Below are 23,211 nucleotides of genomic sequence, written 5' to 3'. Positions count from 1 at the left end.
GAGGATTTAGGAGTGCGGAAGGCCTGGAGGAGGATGGAAATGGCTCCTCGGTGGAGGCGATGCAGAGTCGAGAATCAGACTCATGCGCCTCAGGACAGGTGCTATCTTTTCAGGAAGTTCAAGCTTGTTGAGGAGGCTCCAAACACTCTTGTCCTCCCCAGGAAAGCCTCGGCTACAGATGCCCCCAAAACCTGGGAGTAGGGAGCAGGCTGCAGGTAGACGTTTTCCTGTGCCCCAAGGTATGCGCGATCCACAGGTGCCAGGCCAGGAGTACCGAGATCGGTACTCCGCTTCTGTGCTCAAGTGGCGCATCCTGGAGGGAGCTGGACATGAGCGCACTGGCTCGAGGGGTCAAGCAGGAGGCGCTCTACGTCCGTCTCCTCCTCCTCGCTGGCCCTCAGTCTCCTCCTCCCGGCATTGGGTTCGCAGTCCCCGCACTTGAGAAAACAGATCTCGGTGGAGACCTACCGGAGCTCTCTGCTCCGGGAGCCTCCTCCAAGCTTTGAGGACGTCCCAGTCTCTCTCCTTCGCGCCACCGCCCTCAGGCCAACTTGGAGGAAGTGATCTGCGGCCGAGGCGGGGAGCCCAGTGCGGGGTGCGCGAGGACACGAGCGCCAACTGTCCGGACCGGCTGCGGAGATCCCTGGCGCTGTCGAGGGGGACTCGCCCGGGTGGAGACCGGATCGAAGGGCTGGGGGCGCGGCGGCCACTCCAGGAGGTCGGGCGGCGAGCGTGACCTCATTGGGAGGGGCCAGCGCGCAGCCGGGACTCGGAACCCAGCGCCGAGAGCGCCGCGCGGAGCGGATCGCAGCACTGAGAGCGCACGCCGTGGCCGGGATGGAGCGCTACAAAGGTGAGGGCGCCGGGCGCACCTCCTTGTTCCGGGGAAAGAGGGCGGGGGCTTGTCGCCTGGACTCAGGTGACCAGAATGGGCTGTCTACGATGAAAGGACCGCAGCCCAAGAGGGGGTGACCGAGGCTCCGCGGGCAGGGCGGTGGGCTCCTAGGCTTAGAACACGGTCCGCGCGCCCTTTGATCTTCCTGGGCGCCTGGGGTCTCTCTACCTGGAGGTCAAGGTGAGGCTTCTCGCCTGTTGGAGAATCGAGGATGTGTCCGGAGTCATCCCGTCATTCCCCTAGTTTGCCTCGAGGAAAAGATGTCTACAGTCGAGGGGGCCCAAATAAGGTCTAAACAATGAGGGGCTGCTGGGGGCAGAAGGGCGAGTTGTGGGGTCCTTTCGATGGGTGCTACCTTGCTGAGGCGGCTTCTTGCCGATTCCTGGATAAGCTTTGTCGGGTGGTAAGGGAAGAAGCTCTTGATGTGGTGGGGTGGCCTGCTGTTCTGTTCTTGGCTAGGTCCGACTCTCCACCACTTTGGTAACCGTGCCTCTCCCAGCCCCTTGCGGACCCTGCACCCCCGAGCTGCATGAGGTGTGGGTTAGGAGCCCAGGGGGCTGCCCAACAGGTGGAGCGCCTGTAGGCGTCCTGGCAGCTGAGCGAGCTTGAATTTGGCTCTGGCCAGGGATCTTGGCCAAACCCTGGTGGGCGGGCCGGTCCGGATATGCCCGAAGGGTTTTGGAGCCCCGGGGCTGGAGTCCAGAAGCCTTGGATAGTAGGTCCTTTGAAACGGGGTTCAAGGTGCCGTCCCTGAAGCGGATATTTCGGTGCGGCCCTCACATGCCTTCCTCTGGGAAAAGCCTCTTGCACTGACCTCCCTCGCCCCACCCCCGGGGGGGGGGGTTGTTGAGGCTAAACCTGCGAAAGGAAATTCGGCTTCTATATTTGTTTTCCCCTGGGAGGGTAATAAGGCGAACGCTCAGATTTCCAAGGAATCTCGCCCTTTATCGTTTATTTATGGAAATTACATTAGGGGACCTGTGCGGAAGGGACGTTTTCCTAAACAAGTAACGTCTTTTGACTTTCCTTTTGCGTTTTCTCATCAGAATCCTTAGTGACGAGTAAGGTATCCGCCAGACTCACCTGTGTCTAGGCACTGAGATCCGTGGGGCGGGGGCGGGGCGCCAGAGGAAATCACTTAGCAAGCTTCGGTTTCTTTCCGTGACCTCTCACTGGAGCCTCGCTCCCAAGTCTAACCCCGCGGTCTTATCTAAGTTCCGGTGGAATCTAGTCGGTTTTGTTCGGGAAGGGTTGAGACTGCCCTCATGCAGTCTCAAACACTGGCAGCCACAGCCCCTCTCCTTAAGGAGGGAACCTCTCTGGGGGAACTGAGGCCTTGGGTGTCTTCCTTCAGCTCCCCGGGGGATTGTGAAGTTGAAGCAGATGTTGGCCCCAAATGGAGGATCCAGGTTGCAAGCTACTTTGCCCAAGCATCAAACTGGTTCAAGTTAGTTAACAGGCAACAGGTGGGCGTCTGTTGGCCTAGGGTTCACCTGCAGGTTTTTGTGTAAATAGTTTCTGAATTGGCCCTTGTCAGGATAAAATCTGCTTAGTTTATCTTTCTCTCCTGGGGGCTGAAAAATCTTATCCTCCACCAGGCTCAGTTAGGTAGGGCCTTCCTGCTAACTGAAGAGAACTTGGTTTCAGGTCAGTGTTTATGTTTTGGAAGCAGATGTATGCTCTAGAGGTCGATAAGTTGACAGACTTGAGGATTACCTGGGTTGTAAAGGAGAATCCAACCACCCGGCTTCAGTTGACTCTCAGAAGAAATGACTTCAAATCTCACTGATGTCATGCTGCTAATATCTGCTAATTTTTCTGGGAAGAATGTAGGGATCTTTTAACCTCAGGCATATTACATTCTCTGTACTCAGGAGAGGCAGATGAGTCCTGCTTTGGGAACTCAATGAATGCAAATTCCTGTCTGCAAAATTTTTGCTAAGTGCCATGGCTGGTAAACCAGGAACCTGGCTAGAACCAGGTTACTCTTGCTTGTCAGACACTGGGGCCTTTACATTTTTTGGTAAGGTTTTAGGGTGTAGCAGTGTTAAAACCCTTGCCTGGTATGTGTAAAACCCTGGGTTTGAGTTCCAACACACATACACACACACACACACACACACACACACACACACACACACACACACACACACCATATTTTTAAGGTAAGACTGAATAGTCACAGAATAAATAGGTATAATGGTTTAAATGATAAAGTTAAATAGGGAAAAAAAGATTTATCTGGGCTCTTGGAACTTTTGTAAAATTGGTCAAAAAATTCTGATGGTATCTGACATTTTTTTAAAATTTCAATGCTTTCGTGTTTCAAAATTTCCATTTTTGAGCTCTCTTTGTCACATAGGTAGAATTGCTCATAATTGTCTTCAGAATCCAAAAGTGTTTTCTCTAATTTGAAAGGCTTAGAAAGCTGTTTTGGTAGGAGAAATCCGTTTTCCATGTCCACAGCCTCACTGTTATCCATTGCACCTCCTCCCCAAATAGCTGGTGTTTTTGGGCTCTGGGCTAACTTTCAATTGTCTTGAGGAAGCTTAAGGATGGCTGAAATATCTCCCAGTATTTAATACTATAAAAACTTCCAGACCTTTCTTCCAGTTCTTTCTAACCCCTTCTACTAGATCGCCATGGCTTTCCCAAGCAAAGACAAAGGGGTGTGGGAGTAAGTGAGGATCCCCTCCCAAAGAAAGAAAGCTTTTCTGAAAATTGCTATAAAGTGTTGGTTAAGTTGCTGTGCCTTGCATGGGAATCTCTTTGGCATTGTATAAGCAGTAAGACCCCTACAAGTGTCCAAGATTCAGTGCCAAGTCTGACAGGGTGCCTTGAAAAGGCTCCCATCCTTGAGTGTTTATATATTTATGACTCTCTTAAGAGCATCCTGTATCACTGTGCGTGAGCCCATTGGCTGACCTCACCCCATGCAGTCAAGGATCCTGGTTCCTATTGCTCTCCCAGCTGGTGAGTGGGTTCAGGGCCAAATATGACTGACCTACTATCTGTGGATTACACTTGGAACATCATGCAGAAGCTTCCTGAAGTTGCATCACACTTGGATCCTAACTAGCCTGGCTGAGATGTACAGACTTCATTTTAGACAGGAGCAATCCCATCTAAAATGGTTGTGGCGATGAATCTTCCTGCCTTTGTTTTTTCAGTCTGATTACTGCTTCCTTGGGTGACTTTATGGCACAGGAGTTTGGAGGGAGCTGTGAACTATTGTCTAGAAAACAACATGTTTAGAGCTTGCTGGGAAATCTTGAGAGCGGTGGTCAGGGAAGGTCTGAAAAGAAAAAAAAATAATGAAGGGAAAGAAAGCAGACTGATAATTTATAGCTTCCCTTCAGGAGTGATCTTTCCTCTGTGCCCAAGAGCTCTGCTTCTTCCTTGTTGATGTCTGACCTAGACGAAGGTTCTTAGCCTCAGCTGTATATGGAACCAGGTATTTGTAGGGCATGGGAAGGTAGGGCTTTAAAGGTCCCAGCAGACAGTCAGATTTCAATGTCTAGAGTACGGTTTGGGCATTGCAGTTTTCAAAGTTCTTCAGGTGATTCTAATGTGATCCGAAGTTGAGAATCATATTTACTTAAAAAGAAAGAAAAAAAGAAAGAAAGAAAGAAAGAAAGAAAGAAAGAAAGAAAGAAAGAAAGAAAGAAAGAAAGAAAGAAAGAAAGAAAGAAGGAAACATCAAATAGGAAAATAGAGGAGTAGGTTGGGGAGACGGTTGCCATGGAAGCATGAAGACCTGTGTTCATAACCCTAGCACCCATGTAAGAAGCCAGATATGGTGGTGTGTGCTGGCCAGCCAGGGTAGCTGAATCGGCAAGCTAAAAGTCCCCATGAGACTAATTTCCAAAAAAAACAAGGTGGAGAGCAATTGAGGAAGATAACCACACACACACACACACACACACACACACACACACACACACACACACACGAGTCCGTTTGCTCCTCAGAACTACTTTCAGGGGTACCCAGATCTGATGATGCTCAAGTCCTTAAGGTGGTGTAGGACTTGCACATGAGGCACCATACCCTCTCAACTGCTTTCTGTCATCTCCAGGTTACAATGTATGTAGTTTCTGTATTGTAGCATTTAGGAAACAATGACAAGGAAATCAGTACACATTTAATATAGTTGCAACTGTTGTAGGCTGAAATACACAGTGCACATCATCAACAACATAGTATTTCCCTACCCCACCCCAGTGTGGTGGATCTTGGCTTGGCTGACTCTAAGGCCACAGAACCTATAGCTGTGGAGGGCCCACTAGAATTCAGTACACATCCTCCACCTGAAAACCGAGAGCAGGCGTGGAGCGGATAGTGTAGATGTGCCCTGGTGTGTCTTCTGATGCCTGCAGAAATGTGATGTGATTTGCCTTTAGCCAGTGTCGGCTTTGAACAGAGGTGTGTGATCACTGTTTAAACACAATGTCCAAGTCTCCATGCTTTGCAGGCCTCAGCTCCAAGTCTGCTCATTGTACTTGACCCTGGGCACTCCTGACTTTGAAGCTCTTTGTGTGGGAGCCTGGTAGCGAAATAGTCTAAAACAGAAAGTGGGAGAGGTCATGTTGGTGCTGAAGAGCCAGGAGCCAGGAATTCAGCTTTGGGCCCTTCCCCTCTCCTGATGGGGTAGGAGCCCTGGGAACTGGGCTGCTTCCAGCACAATTAAAGGGCCAGGATGGGCCAAGGAGCTTCAAAGCTGAGAAAGCTGTGCGGGTTTTCCTCCAAACCCCTTTAACGACAGGAAATGCTCCTCTGAAGGCATCCGTCCTTCGGGGGAGGGAGACTCTTCCTAAGCTAGGGAGAAGGGCACTGTGGCTGCCACCAGAGGGGACAGCATGGTGACAGAGTGGAGAACACAGCAGCCCAGAGACCCAGTGACCTACATGCTGTATGCTTCCTTGGACCAGGCACTGATCTTTCGAGGCCTCAGTTTCCCCGTCTGGAAAGCAGCTGTCGTGTGTCATGCTGGCAGCCCCACCCCCTTCTGTGGTTTTTCAAGCACCGGTCCAGGCTCACTGCTTTGTGGCCACTGAGGACTCAGAGGGAGAATGTTTTTGAGAAGACAGTGAAATGAGGGAGGAAGGGGATGGATGGGGCTGCCAGCAAAGGTCAGTTTAGGATTGTACTTCTTATAAATAAAACCGATTTCCTGTTGAGAGACGGGAGTCGCAGACTTGGTGGGAAAGAGAATGCTGTCAAGTATGGAAAGAATTCATTTTTGAAGGACTTGTATGTCACTGTGTCTCCAAAGATAGTTAAGGCCAGTGCTAAGGTTTGAAATAGGGGATGAGTCAGTCCCATTTGAGAGGCAGGGCTACTGAGTCCACAGAGGGTAAGCAACAGTTCATAGGGTCAGTGACAGGCTACGGACAGTTGAGTTTGTAAAAGGAGAATTCCTGCTGAGGAATTTATCTACAAAAAAGTTCTGGGAGCAATGTCATAATCTTGTCGGTGTCTTCATGCTAGGAAGGGGACAGCTGCTGAGTTAAACGCCCCTCCATCTTTAGGACCCAGCCCCATGTCTGTCTTCCACAAAGCCGTCATGGCTTCCCAGGTCTCCTTGCCACTTTAGGTAGGGCCTCAGGAATACATGACATGTGGTAGACATGCAACAAATGTCCTGAACTGATGTCACTTGGTCTTATAATTATATACATCTATTTTCCCTGCTAAGCTAAACTCTGTCAAGATAGGGACTTTGTCTCTGCCTTCCAAGAGACCACGCCCAGCCCTCGGCCCCTACGAGCACATAGTGAGGATAAACGGGTGGATACACGAGTGTCAGTACAGAGCACATACTGTCTAGTGTCTTGCTTCTCAAGAGCAGACCTGGTTCAGAAAAATAAAGGAAGGAAAGTCTTTGAGCCAAATTCTGGAAGTGGGGAAGGATGTGCCGGGGCTGCCCTCAGCTGCAGCCACCTGAGTCTTCTCTCTGTCTGTTCCAGCACAGGGGTGTTGCTGTCTGGTGATGCAGAGGAGGATGCTGCAGGTCTCTGCCTGTGAGTATGAGCCTGTCTGTGCCCTCTGCAGCCGCTCAGCTCCTGTGAGAGCTGGCCTGCTGGCCTCCTGTGGGTGGAGGCCTGGTCTGCCCATGCTGTGGATGGAGGGCTGGGGGACCCCATGGAGCCACCAGGCTCTGGTCCGAGGCCACAGGGGCTGGAGCTTCTAATCTGCCTTCTGCCGCTAACATACTGTGCGACCTTGGGCAAGTCAATTAATCTTTCTGGGCCTTGTTTCTGTATGGGTAAGCTACTGATCCCTAACCCACTCCCAGACAGCCTGGAGGAATAACCCAAGAACCACTGGTAAATACTTTGCCGAGGATGATGTTGTGTTCAGTCAGGAGAACAGATAGTGGTATCTGTGGGAACTTCTGTGGTGTGGTTCTGCCCTTGAGGTGTGTGTGGATCCTCAGTAAATTTAGATTCAGCTGTGCGGATCCTTGGTAAAGTTTGGTGGAGCTTAGAGTTAGGAGTATCAGGCAAAGCATCCTAGCTTTCCAAAGGCACCATCTGCTCCCTTCTACGTAGGCCAGCTGGGAAGATAGACAGGGACTTGCCATCTCCTGAGCCTTGTATCCTGGTCCTGCCTGAGTTTCTCTGATTACTCAGTGAGTTTATGTAGGGGAGACCTATAAATTCCGGCAGGAGCTGTGAGTTCTTTGCTCTCAATTGATTCTCATTTTCTTTACTTAATCTCCAAGTAAACTAAGCTCAAACTCGGCCAAGTGGAGGGTATGGAGAATAATGCCCAGACATGTGGGTGGAGCCAGCATAGCTCTGGCCTGGGGTGGACAGAGTGAGGCAGAGCACTGATGTCAGGGGTCTGTCTCGCTAGGACCTAAGTGAGGTTGAGACAACAGAAACTCAGTTCCTCCTAAGGCCTCCTGTGGACTCCAGGCCAGCTGTGGGCCTGGTGGAGGGCCTTGCGCTTGCATGGAATGTCAGCACTAGCAGACTGCAAAGGAACCTTCTGCTTAGTGTTAAACCGAGGAAATAGAGCCAGCTGCTAGCCGGAGAGAGCACTCAGCTGTGCACCAGAAGGAATCCCATGGAGCCGTGGAGCAGTTTACCCTGGGAGGTGGCTTCCCCAAGTCAAGTGACCAGCCGTTCTGGTTTGCCTGAACGGATTTCTTGGTCTTGCCCCCTGGAACCCCACCCCCAGGAAACTCCTTGGCCCTGGGAAAACTGGGGTAGGGGCTCACCCTATCCCCAAACCTCAGCTGTTGAATCTGAATCTTCACAGCCAAGGCAAGCCGGAGCGCAGTGTTTCATCTCTCCAATAAGAAAGTGAAAGTCTGAAACTAAAAGTGGTTGTAACAGTCTCTGGTGGTTGCAGGATGCCGAGTGGAAGGAGGCAGGCTCTGGAGCCTACACAGTTCAGTTTGCTTTTACAGCTTTCTAGAAAAAGCCAGACTACCTACAGAGAACGTGAATCAGTTCTGTGGGTACCAGGGCTGCCCTGGGGGATGGGGTAGTCTGCAATAGGACATAACACAATAAGTGCCATGACTGATAGAAATGTCCAACCTCCTTATTGTGGTTGGACAGCTATGTTTACGGTCCAGCTAACAGGGCAGGTTTGTTTTCCTCTGTGAATAAACCATACCTTGGTAAAACTGCCTTTTACAAACTCCTGCTCACTCGTGGCCACTGTCCATCTTGACAGTGTGTCCTGCTGATGTTTTCTGTCATTTTATTTCACATCAAGTTGCTGCCTTTATTAACAAAATCACAGTCCATGGTGCTGCCCGCCTTGTGAGATGGAGGATGCGCTCAATACACCGAGTCATTACAGGAATTCAGGGGAAACTGAGTCCTGGTGCTGGAGGTAGTGCAGATTTCTAGTTTGACACATAGACTCAGCTTTGACTGTATCCTGAGAAGTGGAGACTTCTAGAAAACATAATGATGGAAGCATTCCTTTTGTTACAAAATCAGTTCTCCTAAACACCAGAGAGCAGGTGAGCCCAAGAGGACCCTGGGTAAGGAAGCCCTGGGCAGCACCCTGGGTGTTCTGCTGCTAGCTACGTGTGGCTCCACCACCGTGACTGTGGCAGTAGTTTTCTCTTTTCACTGAGAAGGCTATTGAGCTGGGATGGAGTGTCCAGGCTCCGCCACCATCCATTCTCTGTTGACTTTCTGGCATTGGCAGTTGTACTAGCAGGTATTAGGTCAGGGCTTATTTGGAGGGGGAAGAAGCCACGGGGCAGCAAAATAACACAACTCAGTCCCAGGTGATGTAAAGGATGTCTCCAGGCCGGGCTGAGCCTTGTGACACAGGGGACAAATTATTAGTCTTCACCATACTTATCTGGTGCTTTCCTTTTCTAAACCAAGCATGTTGAATTGGTCTGTTCTTTGGGTGAATGTCACTGGTTCTGTGCCCTAGCTGTCTGGGGACAGCCTTTGCATCTTTATTAAGTATAACGTGGTGGATGTCCATGGAACATCTAGCCACGAGGATCATGTGGACAAGATCATGTTCAAATGTGAATTACACTGGGGAATTTCACACAGACATCCCTTTTTAAACACTGACGTGTTCAAACCACTGGTCACCCCCAATGGCAATTCTGTCCCCCCTCCTGGGCATCCCGGCAGAATTAACAGGCAATAGCTGGTGAGTCCTCCTGTCTTAGTTCGTCGGCAGGCTGGGTGTGCAGTGACAGGGTAACACTTTTGACCCTCTTCCTGGAGACACAGCCCTTGACATGGGGTCAGGTCTGGCTGTGGCTGGTGCCCCTGAGAAAGACCAAGTCTGGGCAAGCCCTGGGGTCTGCTTCTGGTTTGAGTACAAAACCTGGAGGGCTAGCTTACATACCGGGGCGTCTGGGGGCACGTGGGGGGCTACAGGTGCTGCTTCACCGGTCAGCAGGTAGAACCGCCCTCTCAGGGCTAGCCTGTCACACCGACGTCCCTTGGGTTTGGGGGACTGTCAGCCATCCTGTTAGACTTGCAAGCTGGACGTTTGCCATTTCCTCCCATCTTCCACCCTCTTTGCCCCACCCCCACCCCCACCCCCAGTTCTTATACAACAGGATTTATTCATGTTAACTGTATTCAAGTCCCAGATGGGGGCAGAAGAAGAGATTGTGTTGAATGAGCTTATTGTTCGAGGGTTTCACTGGCTTCTTTTATTTGATCCCCACAGTGCTAGAACATATTGAGCTGATTTACTGAATTTCAAATGTGGTCTTGTGGAAGGGACTCTCTAGGGCGCTTGGTGTCCCTGGCTGCAGGGCCAGGAACTGTTGGGTGGCAAGCTTGCCTGGGGCATCTCAGCTTCATCTTTATAGTCTGGGTTCTCCTGCGGTAAACATTCTGTCCTAATCCCAGACTCATCTATGCCCTGGGGACAGCGCCACCCTACCCTGTGGTTCTTTGCATTGTGAATACTTCTGTGGCATTCCCAACTGGCATGTTTTTGAAACACTAGAGACGATGTAGTTTATAGTGCCTTCTGCCAATGGAGACGACGTGGTTTACAACACCTTCTGCTTGGCTGTTGTGCTGGTAGGTGTTTATTGTCAACGTGACACAACGTGACACAACCAAGAGGGAGCCTCAGTTGAGGAGTTGTTTAATTACGATTGACCTACGGCCATGTCTGTGTCTTTGTTGATGATTGATGTGCAAGGGCCCGGCCAGTGGTGGATGGCACCATCCCTAGGCTGGTGAGCCTGGGCTGTGTAAGAAATGTAGCTGAGGAGGGACAGGTGAGGGAGCCAGTAAATAGTGTTCCTCCATGGCTCCTGCCCTGACATCCCTCAATGATGAACTATGACCTGGAAATGTATGATGAAATAAACCCTTTCCTTTCCAAGTTGTTTTTAGTCAGTGTTTTTTTTTTTTAAATTTTATTCATTTATATGTTTTTAGGTATGAGTATTTCTGTTTGCAGATATGCCTGCATGCCAGAAGAGAGCATCAGACCCTATTACAGATGGCTGTGAGCCACCATGTGGTTGATGGGAATTGAACTCAGGACCACTGGAAGAGTAGCCAGTGCTCTTAACTGCTGAGCCATCTCTCCAGCCCTTGGTCTGTGTTTTATCATAGCAATAAAAAGTAACTAATACAGTTATATTTTGCACAAGTGGAAGGAATTAAGGAGATAGAGTGGAAAGTATCTCGCAGAAGCACTAACTATTAGACAACCTCATGCCTTCTGCTTGGATGCCTGATGTAGGCCTCTGGTCCTTGAGTCATGGCAGGGTGGTCATTAGCAACTTCACTCTGTGCCCTACCATACTGGGCTCTGTGTAACTGCTGACCTCAGGCTCTGCAAGCTCTGATCCACTCTGGACTGCCTGGAACGCTTATTTGACATCTTGACCTGGACATGTTTTAAAGATAAGGCCCTCTGTCATGGTCATTATTGGACTTGTGGCTGAAGGTCATGGTGGATAGGGCAGTGAAGTGCAGTTGCAGCATAGACCTACGACAGTTCCACATTTCTAGAGCTCTTGGTGGCCTTCTGAGGGAGCCACCATAGGCACTTCAGCTGGGTAGGACCAGTGTCTCTCTGGAGTTCACATGACTACCAACCACCCTAGATGTCCTGAGACCTGGCACTGGGAATGCAGGACACACCCTAAAACAGTCTGCACAAGCATGGCTGTGGGTGCTCCGAGGGTCCTGTTGGGGGTGCAAGCCTGTATCTTCTTCTTTGATAGCCACCCCCTCTCTCTCTTCCTCTCAACTTACAATTTCTCATTCTTCCCTCTTTATTGTTTCCCATGTCCATTCTCTCTTCTTTCTTCAAAAAATTATTTATTGTTTGACACAGAGCGAAATACAGAGAGAGAAAGAGAGAGAGAGAGACAGACAGACAGACAGACAGACAGACACATGGGGGGATGGGGTGCACACACGCCATGATGCACGTATGGGGGTCAGAGGACAACTCCTTGGATTGGGGTGTCTGCTCCCACCCCCGGGTGTGTTCTGGGGATACTTGCCTGGGCCCCGCCCACCCTCCTTCATGCCAGCTTTGTTCAGAGATGGAGCCTGAGTTCAGAAAGGGCATTTCCCTCTGAGCACAGGGCTTACCTCAGCATTCCCTCTGGGGAAATGGAGGACCTGTGTAAACAATGCCAACCTCTCTCCTCCTCCTCAGAAATGTGTACTTACTAACCTGAAACCCCATCGAGTTTAACGCAGGCTGGTGCATCGTGACCAGAAGTGTCCTCTCCCTGTCCCTGTCCCTGTCCCGGTCCCTCCCCGTCTTTAGCAGCAGTGTGAGCTGCAGGCCATGGGGAGGGTGGGATTGCAGTCTCAGCCTGTGCACAGCCCCTCTGCCACCATCCAGAGGAGGGAATGGGCACACAGGGGCGGGGCGGGAGCATGAGAACTCTGCATTGTTTGGATAAAAGTTGCAAACATGAAGGCTCAACACAGACTAAAATAATTTTTCCCATTGACCTTCTGACTTCCCAGTGGGCAAGCGCCCATCTCTATCACATGATGCTGATTTGGTGTGTGTAACTGTAAACACTTCCGACCGGGATCAGATTTCTTAGAGTTATGGGGCCCAGGTGTCACCTGGCTGCTGTCTAGCTGCTTCCCTCAAGGGAGGGGAGGCGCTCTGTTCTCAGAGGGAGAATTTCAGCGGCTGTCTTCGAGATGGGACCCTCCAGAAGCACCTCCTCTCCCCGCGGCGCCTGTCCTTACTTGCTGCTTTCACTGACACAGGAAAGGGAGCTAATGCTAAGTCCTGAGCACGTGGGCTTTGCTCTGATGTCAGGCAGGGCTGTGGAATGCTTGTACTCCAAGTGTGTGGGGAGACAAAAGAGGAAAGCAGAAGCCCACTTTCTCTGCTGGAGCCCATGGGGCCACCTGTCCAGGGTAAGGGGTGGGTCAGTCCTGGTCACCCTGACATGGACTTTGGTATTATATACGTGTGAGCCTTTTGTCCCCAAGAATGTAGGCAGCCTTGGAGACAGGTGATGACTTTTTTGTCCTTGGCACTAGGGGCTGGGAATCATCTCAGAGTGAAATAATGTAGGGAAAATGCTGGGAATAGCTTTGGTGGGATAGAAAGACACGGGGAGTCTGTCTTGGGGAGGTCTAGCTGTCCTCTTCTCTTTGCAAACCTAAGCATTTCCAGATATCAGGTATGATGTGTGTGTGCGTGTGCGTGTGCGTGTGCGTGTGTGTGTGTGTGTGTGTGTGTTGTGGGGAGGTGACTGATGGCAGCCCAGACTTGAGCATCTGTCTAATACTCTGAAAGCATAAGATGTTGACCAGAAGATGATTTTCCTGGAGAGGGCAAGGCTAAAGCGGCATGAAGGGAGATCGAGGGAGGGACTGCAGGAGGTCTGGCTCTGAAGGGTTGGAAGGACTCAGTTCTCCCACAGCCTCTTGTGCGTCTTCATGACTGGCTGCTGGATGTCATTCTCCCTAGTGGGAGAAAGAAAGCAAAGGTGGTCAATAGCTTAGAGCAAACATTCTCTACAAATGGCTTTTTAAAAAAATATTGGCATTATAGAGTATGAAAATAATGAAGGTTGAGGAGGGAGGAGCCGGCTGGCAAGGGTCCTGGCTGGCACTTGGGTGAGATTCCAGTGCATCACTGATGTCTGTACTCCATACGTTTTCAAGGCAGGTACACTTGGCAATGGGAGTGTTGTGGCCGTGAACTGACGGGCAAAGGGAACGCGCAATTTCCTTCTGAGTGGTATGGACTGTCCGTGAAGGTCTCCTCCCCCACTGATGCTCTTAACTTTGACGCACAGGAACCCTTGTCTTTCTAGTCTTTTCTCTCTGTGGGTTTCTCATAGATGTAAGCATATTGTTGCCATAACGAAGACCAGCCTGGATTCTTTAGGCCCCTGACTAGGCCTTCTTCCCATGTATAGAGAGTGCCTACAGTAATTTTCCAATGGAAAGCAAGGGGATAGATTGGCTTCTGGTCTGTACTTAAGACAAACTGGGCCTCTTTGATACACAGCCCACTTCCTGTATGCCTAGCTTCTGCAATGATCCTGGCTCCACCCTTTTTGGTGGACATACTAGACTCCTTGTAGACATCTGTGGTAGACTTCTGCAAGTGCTTGACCATGGGCCAGAATGCCCTCCCCTCAGTACTGCCTGTCAAGCTTATTTGTTAAAAGTTTACTCAGTCTGGCTGTCCTGACTATCATTCTTCCTAACACACGTGTGTGCACACACATGGCTTTTAGCCCTCCTCAGTGTAACTTGCTCAATTCTCAATGGCCATAGCCATTGTGTTGATGCTATAATTTATGGTGATATTTTATTTGTACTGAAATGTGATTTTAATTTTATGTTAATAAATAAAGTTGCCCTGGGGTCAGAGCTATTAGAGCCATAGCAAGAGCGTGGTGGTTAGAAGAGCTAGGTAGATTTCTGTGTGTTCAGGGATACAGCCAGTATTGGAGACATACGCCTTTAAGACCTGGAAGGCGGTACTTACAGACAGTGACAAGGCAGTCATGTGGTTGGGTTTACAACCAATGAGAAGACAGAACAGAAAGATGTAGATGTAACCAACCGTCTTATTAAATAAGAAACACAGAAACAATGTAAAAGAGAAAGCCGAGAACTCAGAGCTCAGAGCTAAAATCTCACCCTTCCTCCTGCTGTCCCAGCTTCGCGAAAAGAGACCTACTTCCTGTCGGTTCGTATTTTTAAAGTATGTTGTTCTGCCTTCTCATTGGTTGTAAACCCAAACACATGACTGCCTCGTCACTGTCTGAATGTACAGCCCCCTAGGTCTTAAAGGCATATGTCTCCAATGCTGGCTGTATCCCTGAACACACAGAGATCTTATGGGATTAAAGGCGTGTGCCACCACCGCCACACTCTTGCTATGGCTCTAATAGCTCTGACCCTGAACACACAGATATCTATGGGATTAAAGGCGTGTGCCACCACCGCCACACTCTTGCTATGGCTCTAATAGCTCTGACTCCCAGACAACTTTATTTATTAACATACAATCAAAATAATAATTCAGTACAATTAGATTATCACCACATTTCCCCTTTTCTATTTTAATAAAAAGAAAAAGAAAGCAAAAGGTTATAACTAACAAAAGAAAAACTATATACAAAAGTACAATAACTATATACAATATATACAAGTAATAAATACCTAAACAGGTATTTGACAAATCAGAGAAAATAATTCCATTATCTATCCTATTTTGGTAAATCCAAGATGTATCTAATGTACTTTCTATCCTAATTAATTTTCAACTATAACTAACTAATCTTCAACCATAACTAACTAAACTTCAACTCCCTCAGAGACCCAAGAAGGGAATAATAGTAGCTAACAAAAATAAAAACAGGAAGTGCATGCAAGCAACTTCCAAAAAATTTTGTGAGTTGACAGAAACAGCCAGCTGCCTGGGCAGTCACCTGAGGTTTCTCCGCAGTGTTGGGGCATCATCTTCAGCCTATAGGCTTAGTGTATCTGACAGACTCATTTGTGAAGTAGGATGTACACAAGGTCAACAGTTCAACCTCACATTGGGTGAGAGCAGTCCACGTACCAGAAACACCTGAATTCCACTAGTGTCCTGTCATGATTCAGGATTTTAAATTCTGGAAATTGTTGACAGTTTTTTAATTCAGCTGTCCATTCTTCTTGGCTGTGTATATATGGCTTCATCTCAGCATCCCCTTCTTCTCCACATCCCTCTATTAAATGCCAGTCTACTTTTGAGAGGCATGAGCTTTCAGCTGCTGTTCCATTGTACAACAGAATCCATCGGCCCTCTGCCTGTTAAGCTGCCTTCGAAGAAAAGGGCACCGTACCTTTACGGGCACCGTACCTTTTCCGGATGCGAAGGCCACTTCAGGGATGGGGCCATATTGTCCTGGCCTCAGAAGATGCCTTTTGATAAAGCCATAACCACACTTGTTTTGGCAAGAATCAGTAGTCCCTTGTTTCGTGATCTGTCTGTCCATTTTGTCCTGTTGATTCGAGGATACTTTGTTGTCCAGTGGCTAACTTTTGCCAGAATGAAAGTTGACTCCATATGCAGTTTCTTCAATGCCCATATTTTCTCTAAAGTAGATTGGTACTGCCAGGAGCCGACATGTCTCAAAAAAGAAAAATTTTCTAAGTTATTAAAACATTTTAAATGCCATATTCTGTAGATCTCTGAAGGGTTTGAAGATGACCTGTCTAAAACATCTCTGCTCAATTTTTAAAACATATCTAATATGACTACAAGTTCTATGATAATGTCTAACTACTAGCTTTCATTTCTTTATATCCTAATAGTTGATAATAATAACATTCAAGGATCAGAAATTTGCATTACATTGTTAAATGGATGGAATAAATACAATTAGAAATATACATATAGCATTTTCTAACAATATCAGTTTCAAATTTGTGTACAATATAAAACAATTCAATCCAATGTAAAGTATTTAAAACTAGTAATTGTCTTTTTCTTTTCTTTCTTTCTCTTTTTTTTTTTAAACAAGAACCTTAAATCTAATCTCCTTTGCTTAGCCTTTTTCCTAACCCTTGACAATAACTTGTAACCAACCCCCCTAAATACTGAAAATTATCCCAGACCCAAAACCCATTAAAAAGACCAAAAAATCACCCGCCCCACACCACCTCTTTGGGAATGTGGGCGTCGTATTCTTAAAATTGCTTCCTGCTGGGTATGGGCGAAGTTTTCTTTATCCTGAAAGAAAAATTTTAGGTTAATTGTCAAATTCTAGGAGAGGTAACTATATCCTTCATTATCCAGTCTGTGTATAATGCCAAAGTTGAGGGTTTATCTCAAGTCCTTATTCAAGTAGTCTTTGAGACTGGATCATCTCAGCTAGTCATCTCAAATTTGCTCTGAGCACCTTGTAGTTCAAAGCTGATCTATGGATGATGTTTGTCAGCTTAATGATATTATTATTGTCCACGTGGAATTGTTGTTGTTGTGGGGCCCCATCTTCTTTCTGGAGACTTCAGTTGATGTTAGGCCTGGCCATGATTTCCTGCAGAAAACTGATAAGAGACTCGAACACAAAAAAACATATATATGCAGCTAGCCTTTTTTCTAGAATTAGTTAGTACTCTATGTGACCATTCATATCTTAACAAAGTTTAAAATGTATATATATATATTAATCTTGTAAATTTTGATATAAAATTTATACTTTGAGAAAAGTTTAAAGAATCAGAATAGAATCAAAGAGTTGAGATTAGTAATAGAATAGTCCCTTAATTAATTTTGCTTTTGTCCTGTACCATAGCAGAAGATGGCTCTTATTCTGGCATGATACAGGGAGTTTGCATTTTCCTTTTAACAACATGCTTGATTTTAAAGAAGGAGAGAGCCATTCTCCAACTCCAAAGTCAGCTTTAAATTTTAATTGAACTGGGACTATTAGAAAACCAAGAGTGTTAAATCTTTAGAGAAAAGCAGAAACAAACATTTAGGAAGACATAAAATTTTTTTAGATAATATATACCCATACACCGTTTCACTCTGTTTCTTGGGATAGATGATTTGTCCCTTTTCTTCAGTTGTCTCATTTGTCCAGTGTTCTTCAGATTCCTTAACCTTCATTCTCCTAAAAGACAAAAACAAAAACCTTTCCCCAAGACTAATTTTGGGGATGTTCCTTTTTGGCAAGTTATTATCTGATGAAATGAAAAGGCATGTTTTATTGATACAAGTTAGTTTAAATTGGATGTTCATGCTGGTTGATGAACTATCACCTCCTCTAATTAAGAGGTCTCTCTTGTTCAAATCGAACCTTTATCAATTTTGATGGTACCCACAGCTTATCTTCTCCTGTAGAAACAAAAGCAAAACCACGTCCCCAATGTAATACATACCCTGGTTTCCATTCTGAGGTCAGCACATCCTTAAAGTATATAGGCTGATTTAATTCTGTAGTTTTTTCTATTATCCAATGTCTCTCTGCAGCTGTTGTTCCTTTCTCATTGGCATTCAGAAAATTCAAAGTTAGAAGAGCATTATACAGTCTATTTCTGGGGGTTTTTGTTATCCATTTCTGTTTATTTAGCATATCCTTTAGAGTTCTGTTTGATCTTTCTATAACTGCTTGACCTGTAGGATTATGTGGTATGCCCGTAATATGCTTTATATTGTAATAAGCAAAAAACTGTTTCATTTTAACAGAGACATATGATGGAGCATTGTCAGTTTTGATTTGTGCAGGTATACCCATGATGGCCATAACTTCTAGCAAATGAGTGATTACAGAATCAGCTTTTTCAGAACTCAAAGCAGTTGCCCATTGAAATCCTGAATAAGTATCGATAGTGTGGTGTACATATTTCAATTTTCCAAATTCTGCAAAGTGAAACACGTCCATCTGCCAGATTTCATTTCTCTGAGTACCCTTTGGGTTACATCCTGCTGGTAATGGCGTCTGATTGTAGAAGGAACAAGTAGGACATTTCTTTACTATTTCTTTGGCTTGTTGCCAGGTTATGGAAAAATCCTTTTTTAAACCTTTACTATTAACGTGATGTTTTTTATGAAATTCTGAGGCCTCCAGCACATTTCCTATCAATAATTTATCAATTTCATCATTGCCTTGTGCTAGAGGGCCGGGCAGACCAGTATGGGATCGAATGTGAGTTATATATAAAGGATGATTCCTTTTCCTGATTGTATCTTGTAATTGAATAAATAGTGAAGTTAATTCTGAAGCATCAGGGATAAATTCTGCAGTCTCAATATGTAACACCACTCTTTCAGCATACTGAGAGTCAGTTACTATGTTGAGAGGTTCTGAAAAATCCATTAATACCAACAGAATAGCATACAATTCTGATTTTTGAACTGAATTATACGGACTTTGAACCACTTTACTTAAATTTTCTGATTTGTAACCTGCCTTTCCTTCTTTGTTGGCATCTGTATAAAATGTACGAACTCCAGATATGGGTTTTTGCCGTACAGTTCGAGGCAAGATCCAATCAGCTCTCTTTATAAGATCAATTCTATTGCTTTTGGGATATTTGCTGTTAATTTCTCCCAAAAAATTACTGCAAGCTCTTTGCCAAGGTTCACTTTCTGTCCATAATTTTTCAATGTCCTCCTTAGTTAATGGTACGACAATTTCTGCTGGGTCTATGCCTGCTAATTGACGAAGTCTCATTTTTCCTTTGTAAATCAAGTCAGAGATTTTTTCCACATAAGTTTTTAATTTTTTATTTGGTTTATTTGGTAAAAATATCCATTCCAATATAATATTATCCCTCTGCATTAATATTCCAGTAGGAGAACGCCTAGAAGGTAAGATAACCAAAATGCAATCCAGCTTTGGATCAATACGATTCACGTGTCCTTCATGCACTTTCTTTTCTACCAAGGCTAATTCTTTCTCAGCTTCAGGTGATAATTCTCTTGGACTATTTAAGTCCTTGTCACCTTCTAAGGTTTTGAACAAATTAGTCAGTTCATCATTTTTTACCCCAACAATAGTTCGTAGATGAGAAATATCTCCAAATAATCTTTGAAAGTCATTAAGAGTCTGTAGTCTATCTCTCCGAATTTGCACCTTTTGGGGTCTAATTTTTTGTAGCTCTATTTTATATCCTAAATAATTAATAGAATCTCCTCTTTGTATCTTTTCAGGAGCAATTTGTAATCCCCAGCGAGGCAAAATTTTCTTTACTTCTTCAAACATTATTTCTAAAGTATCTGCATTTGAGTCAGCTAGTAAAATATCGTCCATATAATGATAAATTATAGATTTAGGAAATTTTTTACGTATCACTTCCAATGGCTGTTGTACAAAATATTGGCACAGAGTTGGGCTATTCAACATTCCCTGTGGGAGGACCCTCCATTGAAATCTTTTAACCGGTTGAGAATTATTATAAGTAGGCACTGTAAAAGCAAATCTTTCTCTGTCTTTTTCTTGTAAGGGTATTGAAAAGAAACAGTCTTTTAAATCAATAACTATGAGAGGCCATCCTTTTGGTAACAGAGTAGGCAAAGGCATCCCAGATTGTAGAGAACCCATTGGCTGAATTACTTTGTTAATTGCCCTAAGGTCTGTTACCATTCTCCATTTACCAGATTTCTTTTTAATAACAAATACAGGAGAATTCCAAGGGCTGGTTGATTCTTCAATATGCTGAGCATTTAACTGTTCTTCTACCAGCTCTTCTAAAGCCTGGAGTTTCTCTGTTGTTAAAGGCCATTGCTGGACCCATACAGGCTTGACCACTCATTAGAACAATATCTTCTAATATTTCTCTCAGTAACATGTGCTAGTTTATGATTTGTTTCTGAGATTGGAGGGATGTTAATCTGAGTATTCCATTGTTGCAACAAGTCTCGACCCCACAGGTTCATAGTTATGTTAGCCACATATGGTTTTAATTTTCCTCTCTGTCCTTCTGGACCTATACATTCGAGCCATCTTGCACTCTGTTTCACCTGAGATAATGTCCCAATTCCTAACAGTTGAACGTTTACCTCCTGAAGAGGCCAAGTTGGATGCCAAAATTCTGGTGCAATTATGGTAACGTCCGCACCTGTGTCTACCAGACCAGACAACAAAACACCATTTATTTTTATCGTTAATTTTGGTCTTTGTTCATTAATAGAAGTTTGCCAAAAAATTTTCTTTATGTTTTCTCCTGAATTTTCTATTCTCTCTGTTTCATCATTCTGACCAGCATGATTTATTCCAATAGGCATTTGGTTATTTAATCGCTCTCCAGAGCAGGCATTTCCTCTATGGCTGCCGGAAAGGTTTGAACTGGATTTGCACTGGGGGCCTGCCTGAGGCCCCTCTGGGAGTTTCCCGAAGACTGAGGCAAAGGATTACCCTGTCTGTCCTTTGTTGATCTACATTCATTGGTCCAGTGTTTTCCCTTACCACACCTTCTGCATACTCCAGAAGGAAGGGGCATTCTGTTGCCATTGTTCCTTGAAGAAACATTGTTTCTGGAAATGACCTGTCTACAGTCCCTTTTCAAATGTCCTTGCTTTCCACATCCAAAACATCTAACACTCCTCAAACCTTTTGAAATTACTTCTCCTACCCATGTATCATCATGCTCATCAGCTTCAACATTAATTGTTTCTCTAATCCAATCTTCCATAGGTGCAGATCTTGCCCTTAATGGCCTGATTATTCTTTTGCATGCTGCATTCGCATTCTCAAAGGCCAAAGATTCAATTATTGCCTTACCAGCTTCTGAATCCGAGACCATTCTCTTTACTGCTGAAGCCAGTCTTTGTAAAAAATCTGTAAAAGACTCTTTTGGGCCTTGCTTCACCTTTGTAAATGACTCAGATTTTTTTCCTGGTTCCTCAACTTTGTCCCATGCATTCAAGGCTGCCGTTCGACATAAAATTAGGGTTTGGACATCATATAAACATTGTGCTTGTGCTGAAGCATATTGGCCTTCGCCCATAAGCTGATCCTGGCAAACTTGTACTCCTTTATCCCTCCATTGTTTTTCTATGTTTTTAGCCTCCTCCTTAAACCAAGTCAGAAATTGAAGTCTCTGGCTGGGTTCCAGAACACCTTGTGCGAGGTCCCGCCAGTCCTGTGGTACTATCCTATTATATGTTGACCAAGTGTTTAACATTTGCTTTACATATGGGGAATGCATGCCATAAGATACTATTGCCTCCTTAAACCTTTTTAAATCCAACATTTCAATTGGAGCCCAAGTATTTTGTGTAGCCATTTGATCAGGCATCTGCTGTACTGTTACAGGATAAATTAAGGGTGACTGTGTGAAAACAGGCTTTCTTTCTGCAACCTTATGATCCCGACTTGAAACAACTTCACTGTTAATTTCTTCTGTCTGAATTTTTACAGGTTTAACAAGTTCTTCTAACGCTGTTATCCTGGCACTTAAATTGACTATCTTTTTAAATATTAAAATGTGGATTATTATAGTGATGAGGTGCATAATTCCACCAATACTAATATTATATAGTTGTTCCATTGCCAGACTGCCTAAAATTTCGAACAAAAACCAATTTTCTTCCAATGTACACATAAAACCCATTTGTTTTTTAATGTGGAAAAAAATTCTCTTTTAGATAGTTTCCTTTAAAATATCTGATATATTATGACTTACCAAATCTGCGTAGAACAGTAGAAATCCGAGGGGATTTTCAAAGCAGCCACCTAGTGTCCCAGGTGTAAATCCAGAGAGAGAGAGAGAGAGAGAGAGAGAGAGAGAGAGAGAGAGAGAGAGAGAGAGGGGAAAGAGAGAACGCACAAGAAAGCGTAGCCGGCTAAAGCTTAAATGCAGCCACGTGTTCCCTCTTGTGCCGAGTCAAGGCTTGGGTCTGGCTTCCTTAAGCTCCGACCACGTGCGTTGGCTTTACAGGCAGGGCCCTGTTCGGCAGGGCAGGTCTGAGTTGTTTGTAGCACCGGCTTTAGGCAAGCTGCTCACAGACCTAGGCCCGGGCTAGAAGTTGCTACCCGGACTAGGACACCAGCAGCTCGGACTAAGAAGCCTGCCGCCCTTGCGGGAAAGCGGACCTGCCGCCAAGCCAAGCAGTTTTTAATGGATTCTTGTCACGTTGGGCGCCAGATGTAGATGTAACCAACCGTCTTATTAAATAAGAAACACAGAAACAATGTAAAAGAGAAAGCCGAGAAGTCAGAGCTCAGAGCTAAAATCTCACCCTTCCTCCTGCTGTCCCAGCTTCGCGAAAAGAGACCTACTTCCTGTCGGTTCGTATTTTTAAAGTATGTTGTTCTGCCTTCTCATTGGTTGTAAACCCAAACACATGACTGCCTCGTCACTGTCTGAATGTACAGCCCCCTAGGTCTTAAAGGCATATGTCTCCAATGCTGGCTGTATCCCTGAACACACAGAGATCTTATGGGATTAAAGGCGTGTGCCGCCACCGCCACACTCTTGCTATGGCTCTAATAGCTCTGACCCTGAACACACAGATATCTATGGGATTAAAGGCGTGTGCCACCACCGCCACACTCTTGCTATGGCTCTAATAGCTCTGACTCCCAGACAACTTTATTTATTAACATACAATCAAAATAATAATTCAGTACAATTAGATTATCACCACAGAAAGACTATTTAAAGACAGACAAACAGAAAGAAGCTCTCTCTCGGGGAAGTTAGGAACACTGCAGGAGGTAAGATTTTATCTCTGAGCTCTGACCTCTCAGCTTTCTCTTTTACCTTGGCTCTGTGTTTCTTATTTTAATAAGATGATTGATTACATCTACAATAATTAATGGGCAATATATATATAACTCATTGAGGGTTTCATAGCACCTAAGTCTGTGTGTGATGTATTTTGAGTGCTCACAA

The 23,211-nt window shown here is 45.6% G+C and overlaps 1 protein-coding gene across 5 annotated transcripts in view; it reads left to right on the top strand.

Annotated features, from left to right (window-relative positions):
• The first annotated feature begins 448 nt into the window (after positions 1-448).
• Afap1l2 (actin filament associated protein 1 like 2) overlaps positions 449-23,211 on the top strand; it is a 106,906-nt gene continuing 84,143 nt past the window's right edge. The window contains exons 1-2 of one of the 5 annotated variants that reach the window (XM_076563371.1): positions 580-853; positions 6,865-6,918. In XM_076563371.1, the coding sequence (XP_076419486.1) occupies positions 838-853; positions 6,865-6,918 (70 nt within the window). In that variant the 5' untranslated portion in view covers positions 580-837. Of the gene's footprint in view, positions 854-935; positions 1,076-6,864; positions 6,919-23,211 lie in introns of those variants that run through there. The other 4 variants (XM_015997161.3, XM_076563369.1, XM_076563368.1 and 1 more) reach the window with 4 other exon arrangements.

The sequence above is a fragment of the Peromyscus maniculatus genome, chromosome 1, assembly GCF_049852395.1.
Source record: "Peromyscus maniculatus bairdii isolate BWxNUB_F1_BW_parent chromosome 1, HU_Pman_BW_mat_3.1, whole genome shotgun sequence".
Taxonomy (NCBI): domain Eukaryota; kingdom Metazoa; phylum Chordata; class Mammalia; order Rodentia; family Cricetidae; genus Peromyscus; species Peromyscus maniculatus.
This window is presented reverse-complemented; position numbering and strand designations above follow the sequence as displayed.